Source organism: Bombus vancouverensis, chromosome 9 (assembly GCF_051014615.1).
Source record: "Bombus vancouverensis nearcticus chromosome 9, iyBomVanc1_principal, whole genome shotgun sequence".
Lineage (NCBI taxonomy): Eukaryota > Metazoa > Arthropoda > Insecta > Hymenoptera > Apidae > Bombus > Bombus vancouverensis.
Window position 1 is genome coordinate 15,315,964 of NC_134919.1, and position 8,084 is coordinate 15,324,047.

The 8,084-nt window shown below is 30.8% G+C and overlaps 3 protein-coding genes across 6 annotated transcripts; 2 read left to right on the top strand and 1 right to left on the bottom strand.

The window, feature by feature from the left end:
- Positions 1–167: 167 nt before the first annotated feature.
- Vha36-1 (V-type proton ATPase subunit Vha36-1) lies at positions 168–1,944 on the top strand. Its single transcript, XM_033338058.2, has 4 exons — positions 168–259; positions 600–717; positions 790–1,275; positions 1,358–1,944. Exons 1-4 carry the CDS (start codon positions 219–221, stop codon positions 1,451–1,453), a joined length of 741 nt encoding a protein of 246 aa, XP_033193949.1. The 5' UTR covers positions 168–218; the 3' UTR covers positions 1,454–1,944.
- Positions 1,945–2,079: 135 nt separating this feature from the next.
- LOC117158783 (arylalkylamine N-acetyltransferase 1) lies at positions 2,080–4,726 on the top strand. 4 transcript variants are annotated; one of them, XR_004464469.2, is made up of 4 exons: positions 2,080–2,587; positions 2,788–3,057; positions 3,684–4,424; positions 4,501–4,726. XR_004464469.2 is itself a non-coding variant. In XM_033338057.2 (3 exons), exons 1-3 carry the CDS (start codon positions 2,273–2,275, stop codon positions 3,840–3,842), a joined length of 744 nt encoding a protein of 247 aa, XP_033193948.1. In that variant the 5' UTR covers positions 2,080–2,272; the 3' UTR covers positions 3,843–4,726. The 4 variants fall into 4 exon arrangements, 1 of the variants encoding a protein (XP_033193948.1); XR_013059135.1 differs by lacking the exon at positions 4,501–4,726 and adding an exon at positions 3,499–3,613 and having other exon boundaries at positions 3,684–3,822; XR_013059136.1 differs by lacking the exon at positions 4,501–4,726 and adding an exon at positions 3,499–3,580 and having other exon boundaries at positions 3,684–3,796.
- On the bottom strand, positions 4,626–6,545 carry LOC117158778 (cytoplasmic 60S subunit biogenesis factor ZNF622). The gene is made up of 2 exons (XM_033338051.2): positions 5,484–6,545; positions 4,626–5,403 (listed from the first exon to the last, which is right to left on the bottom strand). The coding sequence occupies exons 1-2, from the start codon at positions 6,151–6,153 to the stop codon at positions 4,931–4,933; spliced, it is 1,143 nt and encodes a 380-aa protein (XP_033193942.1). The 5' UTR covers positions 6,154–6,545; the 3' UTR covers positions 4,626–4,930.
- Positions 6,546–8,084: the final 1,539 nt, after the last annotated feature.

The following is an 8,084-nucleotide window of genomic DNA, read 5'->3' on the forward strand; positions in this document are numbered from 1 at the left end:
ACTTATGTACTAATGTTAATGTTGCGACATTTTGCTTTTCAGTTGTTTCATATACCCACTGTATCAAATAATCTGATTATATTCCTTTTTCTTCATCCTCTTACTAATTTTAAAATTACGCGCTAATTTTTGCGCAACTATATATACAGCTTCAAACTTCCGGTCCTACGAGTCAGCTGATCAGTTTCATTCTTGTCTGCTTGATAGTTCTCTCAACTATGTCTGGAAAGGATAAACTTGCGATTTTCCCTTCTCGGGGGTAAGTATTTCCCTTTCAAATTATACGACTCTATTTTATTCTTTCAGTGGATCTTATTTTTCACTTATTTAATATCTTTTCTCTTTTATTACCAAATTTTCTGAGTCTGTTATCATCCATCATAAGATGGGTGTAACCCTATTCCTATTTATTTAAAATGTTTAAATTATATTTCTCATATATTCGTATTATTAACATGTAAGTATTTTTTTTATAAATCGAGATTGTAGTCTTTAACTGTTATACAAGGACAGCAAATGTACATATTGTTTACTTCTTTCATTATATTGATAATAATGTCTGTGAATATAATAACACAGAATTTATATTTTTTTTTCAGAGCGCAAATGTTAATGAAATCCCGTTTACATGGAGCACAAAAGGGTCATGGTTTGTTAAAAAAGAAAGCAGATGCATTGCAAATGCGTTTCAGATTAATTCTGGGTAAAATTATTGAGGTACAAAAAGACACTTATTTGTATGAATAATTGTTCTTTTTTTATAACAATTTTATTCTTCTCTATATCTAGACAAAAACTCTTATGGGAGAAGTAATGAAAGAGGCAGCTTTCTCATTGGCTGAAGCCAAGTTTGCAACTGGAGACTTCAATCAAGTAGTTCTTCAGAATGTGACAAAAGCTCAAATTAAAATTAGATCTAAGAAAGATAATGTTGCCGGTGTTAATCTTCCAGTGTTTGAGTCCTATCAAGATGGTACAGATACCTATGAGTTAGCAGGTTTGGCAAGAGGTGGCCAGCAATTGGCAAAATTGAAAAAGAATTATCAAAGAGCAGTGAAATTATTAGTGGAATTAGCATCTTTACAAACAAGTTTTGTAACCTTGGATGAAGTTATTAAAATCACAAACCGCCGTGTAAATGCCATTGAACATGTTATCATCCCAAGAATTGAAAAAACTCTTGCTTATATAATTTCGGAGCTGGATGAATTGGAAAGAGAAGAGTTCTATCGATTAAAAAAGATTCAGGATAAGAAGAAACAAATAAAAGCAAAGGTGAGATTTATATTTCAAAAATAATTCCATTCTTCACCTTTTTTGATCAAGTATCTTTTAAAATGCTTAAACTGTTTCACAGGCTGAAGCAGCTAGGGCAGAGATGATAGCTTCTGGCAGAGAATATGTAGAATCTGCAAATATCCTAGATGAAGGAGATGATGACATTTTATTTTAAACACTGCACACAACATATTTTCACACTCTGAAGTATTAAAAAAATATGTTTTAATTCTGAATGAATGTGTTAAAGAATGAGTCCAACAAGGCATGAGAATAGATTTAGTCCTTTCACAAATATCCTTGGACAATATTAATTTCACAGTAGATAGCTATATTATACAGAAGATTGTATTATAAAAATATGAAACATCTGTACAAGCAGATGATAATGTGTTTATGTATTACTAACATTTTTTAATTACAATATATCATATTATAATATGATATAATAAATGAAAAATGTTATTAATATTTTTTATCAGTTGTATATTATTGACTCGATATTTGTTGAAACTGTATTTGGTGCATACAATGTACTCATATTGTTATATTGATAAAGATATAATTTTACGCGATCAATTTGCGGCAGCAGCAACATTACGGAAGATTATAGAATCAATTATTTAGTAAAAATTTATGAAGAATAAAGATATTCATATACATATATATATATATATTCATTTCTATGTTTGTATTCTTTTTGTTCATCAATACTCAATCCCCTCTATGATAATCAGAAATACTTGTCTGTTAATTTCATATAATTTGTAAAAACATCACTGGTTTTCATTAATCAATAAACACATATTTCTTTCTAACAATGTATTCCAGTGATACCCAAGAACATAAATCTAATATGTTTATTTTCTTATTCTTTATCAAAAAATGTGGGTACTATTGGAACATGATCAGCGCGAATTTCACATTAGAAATAATTAAGAAGGATGCATAATCATTATAGCCAGTAAATTTCTTGAACTGGGTCAATCAATATATGGAGCTTTTCCCATATGAGTCAGCTCTCCCTACTAAGGGTAGTGCGCGCGTAGAAAATCCTTTCAGTGCGCGGAAAATTCGTGCCGTGACCACCCCAAAGATGTCGTCCGATGATTTAAAGGTCGTGGGTGTTCCAGAAAGTCGTTTCGACGATGCAATTAACCATCTGAAATGGAATTTCTTCTCCGACGAACCGTTGAATCACGCGGTAGGACTATGCGAAAAAGGGGAGAGCCAGTTCGAGCTGGAAAGACATTGTCTACTCACTTTAAAGCAGGGATACTCGAGGATGCTGGTGGATCAAAATGGAATGGTAAGCTGAATTTAAAAAAGCGAATGTTGTACCTTTCTTTTTTTTTTTACAATAAAAAAATTATGATTATGTACTGTTGCTCAACTTGTGAATTTATTTTCTGCGTTATAAGTATTTCATTGACGAGGGAAGGTTTTCTTACGATATGTATGGACCTTGAACGTTAAGTTCATTGCCGATCATAAGTACTGTCCTATCAGATAGCTGGTATGGCATTGAATGGTATCCTGAAGAAGGGAGAGCGCGAAGAAGCTGAACGTCGCCTTGCAGAATTGAAAGATGAAAAATTCAAAATAATATTCGGACTCCTGTACAAAGTTAACAAGAAAGTAGATCTTTTTTACAAGTACAATGTCGACGAGTTATTCGAGTGTCGAATCCTCAGTATCGATGAGAACTTCCGTGGGAAAGGTCTGGCGAGCATTCTGATGGCAGACAGTATAGAAATCGCTAAAACCGCTGGTTTCAAGGTATAATCCTAAATCGTATTTCATCCTTATCATCGTAATTATAGTAACTTTCTTCACAAAATGATAACTCTGTATGATAAATGTTGTTGAAGCATGCAGTTTAAGTTCGGTGAAAAATTTCTTTAGAGCCGTACTATGGTATACTCCGTGACCTTTACCATTCCCTGCTGGAAGCTTGTATTAATTTTATGGCAATCCATCATATTTGAATTATAATTTGCTAATATTTATGTACTGAGTAATGCTTTTTTATGTAAATGACAAACAAATTATTTATTAAATCTAATATCGTAAAATAACATGAAGAAATTTACGCAAAGTTACAAATTTGTTAAAGAATAGATTCAATGTATTTATTCGTGTATATATATATGTGCAACACGATCGTGCGTGGAGGCGTGGTCGTTTTGGTAAGAAGTTCACATTTTACTTTTGTTTCAGCATGTTCTTCGATTAATATGCATGGGATGATTTTCGTTTACCAAGATGTAAAATTGCAATGCACTCGTTACTTTCTCGAGAGGTATTTTTGCACGCAGTGTACTTCGTACGAAGTGTATGTAAATGTCTGTGTGCACTCAAAGATATCCCACAAATATAGTGTTGAAATTGTTGTATGTTTACAGGTGTTTAAAGTTGATGCAACGGGAATGTATTCGCAGAAGGTATGCTACAAGCATGGTCTTGAAGTAGAGGCGACGATTCTGTACAGGGATCTCGATGAATCAATCAGACCGGCCCCTCCCCACCAAGCTTTAAAGTTGTTGGTGAAGGTGTTGGATTAAAAATTGAAAGTCTAATAGAAAACAAAATGAGAGTTAACGTTAATCTTGAGAAATCTTTAATAATCAGAAAAAGATTTTACGAAAGAGCAGTAGTGTAAACTATGTGTATCGTTGTGTGACAATAACAGGTCTCTAATGTATGTTTGTCTTAAAGATGCATTTATGAAATATATCTATAAACAGGGCGAACCGTATGCCTTTCTTAAAAAGTATTAATAATTTGAGGCATCGGTTACTGCCCTTTGTCGGTGTTCTGAATGGTGTGCCATTATTAAGACGGAAAAAAAAGATAATATTAAGTAATAATATTACGATAATATTTGAGTTGACAAATACAAGAATGAAAAGATCCATTTAACATTTCCTTCTTTGGACCACTGTTCTGCATTCTGCTAATTCAGAATAAAACGAATCGCTCTGCTTTGCATAGTAAAAGATATATGAAAAGAAATTCGTGTATCCGTGTACCGCAAAGAAATGCGAATGTATATCAACGATAGTATCATAATAGAAATCCTATGTCAAGAATGTGATAGTTTAACAATTGTTAACTCTCTTTTACAATTCTACAGTTCACTGATGGTAAATTGAAAGTATATTATACGTACATAGTATCGAAATGTTTGAAGTCTTCGATTGTGCAGTCATTTTTTTGCAGCTATCATGAGAAACTAACAGAACATGGAATATTTCTTGATCCGTGTCTAAAAATTTATCGAAAACGGTAATTTAGCTAATGATTACAGGAATAACTGGATGGGTCCACGTGAATATAGAATAAAGTCACGAGAAGTATTATTTTTATTGGTGTTACATGTTGCGAAAATATATTGTAAATTATTTTGTAAAAGTATCCGCCAAATAAACATTACACTTCATAATGACCAATGTCTAATAATCCTTTCAAATAACTTCAAGCTATATTAAATACGAATTTTTCAACTATATAGGCAATTTTATATTAATAATGAACGTATAAGTATGCAGTGCAGCATATTTAGCAGCAACAATTAAATTTTCCATAAAACTTACATAGTTTAAAAATGAATACAGTTTTACAGGAACATTTATACATGTAACAGAAAAGCTTAAAAGTTCACTTGAGGTCTAAAATGTTTTTGCAGCTTATTTGCCTTAAATTGCAATTGTGTAGAATATTTTGCTTGTACTCTTTCCATATATTTGATATCTCTCGCTTTCTTTGCAACTGCCTCTTTTTGTGTTTCTGACCATCCTAAAGCTCTATATTGTGACAGTATTTTACGCAGTTTATCACTCTTTGATACTGCCCTATTTGGATTTAAGTTTTGTTTATAGTATATGAACAGAGATCTATGGCCAATAATACTTCCTGATGGTAATACTAGCTGGTAATCGCTATCATCTAATTCTGGTATTTCAACTTCTGCATCTGGATCACCAATTTCTGCATCAGGATAGCTGGATGAATAATCATAAAATTCTGCATATTCTGCTAATGCATCTCCTTCGTGCAACATTTTACAATGACCTTTATCTATCATATGTGCCCTAGCAGCCTCAACGCTTTGAAAACATCTTCCTGTTAATTTATTATGAACAAATACAATTAGTTTGCCAATTTCTTTATAATTATAAAAATACAAATTTAAATTAACTTACCAGAATCATTACACCAAATGCACATGTATCCAGCAAAGATTTTTTTTCCAAGATACACAAGTAAACCTTTAATGTCTGTGCAATATTCAGGATCTGGTACGAAGAACGAATGTGCAATCGTCATGTGTTTTAGATTGCGCACCAATGACCTACTATGATGATTGCAAAATAAACAATTGTTATTTGTAACTGGATTTTCAGTATCTTCTATCCATTCGTCGGAATTTATAGATTCAATATCAGAATCTACTTCCATATCTTCACTTTGTTGTTTTACAGAAACTTCCCCTTGCACATTTTTCTTAATTACAGAACCAAACAATGGACCAGCATTATTTTCAAGATCTTCATTTTCAGTTTCAAAAGGAACATTTTGTTTTGCACACTTTTCCTTGTGTTTTTTTGATAATAAATGATTTTCGTATTGATTTCTTGTGTTGAAATTCTTCTTACATATTTTACAACTTATTGTTCCTTCTTCCTTTTCTTTGTAACCTTTGGTCCTTTGTGTAATCACTCTTTTCTGAAATTCTTCCACAGATGCAGGGGGTAGTTCAGCTACTTTTCTTTTTAAATTGTATCTGTGCCAGTCTGATTTGTAGTGTTGTCTCTGTATATCTAAATCTCTGAATGCTACTCGGCATGTGATGCAAGTAAACGGCGAAGTCATTTTTGTTAATAGCTTTTAACAAACCAAATATTAACAACAGCCAACAACTTTATAAATTTACTATTCTTAAGCGTCAAAGATTTCGTTGTTAAATATTAACTATATTATAACATTTACTGCAGTTTATTCATTATGTTAATCAATACTACAAATACTAGTAGTTGTTATATCTTGTTGGTCTATAACAAGAAGTCCAAGACGCATCACGTGCACAACTACATTTTCCACCAAAATTGAGGTTATGTTGGTAATCAACACAATTACTAATATCGAAACATATAACATTGCATCAGTATATTCTGAAGCATACATATATTTACTTCTGTACTTGTAAGATAAGAAAATTTTTTGATAAATTATCAATAAGTCGTATACTTGATTTTGACGACAATCTTGTAAAATATGTACTTGTGAAAGAACTAAGCATTATAATTATAGCTACAACATCAAAAAAGTCACCAATAAGTTTGTTATTAATAAGTTTTTAATTGTGACTGAAAAATTAAAATTTAATACTAAAAATATCTGTTAAATGTATACTTGTTTATTCACATGGTTTTATATTAATTAATTTATATTAATATCGTATCGGTTATAAGCATACATTCTAATTTATGATTAAACAAGATTACTGCATTGTTATTGTTTCTTTAAATCAATCCGGATTGGGTTATTTTTTATACTCATATAAGCAAACAAAAGTTTTTTTCAATTGTATTCATATAGTGAATAAATTTTTACATCGTTGTATGTTAAAATAATATTTCAGTGACAAACATCAACGAATCTCTTATCAAAATAATTAAGGAATCGAATGAGAAATGAAACCACGAAATTTTTGTTGCATCTTTGATAATGATAATGTGCGATGTCACATGGGGATTAAATAAAAAACAAATATGTATTAAAAAAAGTAGAAATAGTGATGGTTTCAATCTTAATTTTGAGCGATTTAATGCTACAAAAATTCATATCACTTTGAATACAATTCAATATTTAAAACTCTTAAAAGTCTTGAAAATCATGTAAGTCTTAAAAGACTTGTATGTAGCAAATCTTAAAAGTATTAAAAGTAGGATATAATAAAGAGATTGTAGATTGTAGATACAAGATATTGAATGGATTAAGATTATTAGATTTATCAAGACTTTTAACACATATCGAAACTTTAAAGATTCAAGATTAAAGACTTATCGAGACTTCCAAAATCTTTCAAATATAAAAGCATGATTAGATTCGAATTCTTCGCAATATATAGATATATATTCAAAACAATTGTGTATCATCTGACCTGAAAGTCAAAGTGAGAGTAAATACAAAATACAACTAGTCACGTGGTATTCCAACTATTGGCTGATTAGTCGTTAGCAAATTATAATCTTCGGGGACAGCTTTATATTATTGGAGAAAATATTTAAACTGACCTGTTAAATGTAATATATTTGCTTGATACATCGTAACGGAAGTATTTGCTCAGTATAGCTCAATGTGGACAAATGTATTCGATTTTCCAATTTCGGAAATTAATGTTCGAAAAAATAACGTTTTATTTTACTTTATTACGACCAGGCATGTACAACCAAACAGAAGATTACTTTATATGTGAAGATAAGTAAACAGTGTACAGAAGCTTTCTCGGTTTCCTTCCTGAAAAATTTGAGTTGGAAAATGTTCAATCAAAAATTAGTGCGCTACACGCATATTCGATGAAGTTTTAAATGCGGATTTTTTGAAAACGAACTAATTGTATTCTATATTTTCCATTTAGTTTAATTTACTTTAGTTTAGTATCACGCGATCTGCTACACTCCGTATTTTACAATTGAACAGTTGCAATATTGGTTTAATTATTTTAAATTTTCTTATAACATTTACAACGTTTAAAGCTCTATTCAATAAAGAATATACGTGTTCATTTAAAAAAATCATCT

Bases quoted from the DNA above. Each gene is read 5' to 3' on its own strand.
- Vha36-1 (XM_033338058.2), top strand. From the start codon at position 219: ATGTCTGGAAAGGATAAACTTGCGATTTTCCCTTCTCGGGG. The intron at 260-599 runs GTAAGTATTTCC...TTTTTTTTTCAG, and splicing joins GCGATTTTCCCTTCTCGGGG to AGCGCAAATGTTAATGAAAT. The intron at 718-789 runs GTACAAAAAGAC...CTCTATATCTAG, and splicing joins TTCTGGGTAAAATTATTGAG to ACAAAAACTCTTATGGGAGA.
- LOC117158783 (XM_033338057.2), top strand. From the start codon at position 2,273: ATGGAGCTTTTCCCATATGAGTCAGCTCTCCCTACTAAGGGTAGTGCG. The intron at 2,588-2,787 runs GTAAGCTGAATT...CTGTCCTATCAG, and splicing joins TGGTGGATCAAAATGGAATG to ATAGCTGGTATGGCATTGAA. The intron at 3,058-3,683 runs GTATAATCCTAA...GTATGTTTACAG, and splicing joins CTAAAACCGCTGGTTTCAAG to GTGTTTAAAGTTGATGCAAC.
- LOC117158778 (XM_033338051.2), bottom strand. From the start codon at position 6,153: ATGACTTCGCCGTTTACTTGCATCACATGCCGAGTAGCATTCAGAGAT. The intron at 5,404-5,483 runs GTAAGTTAATTT...ATAAATTAACAG, and splicing joins CATTTGGTGTAATGATTCTG to GAAGATGTTTTCAAAGCGTT.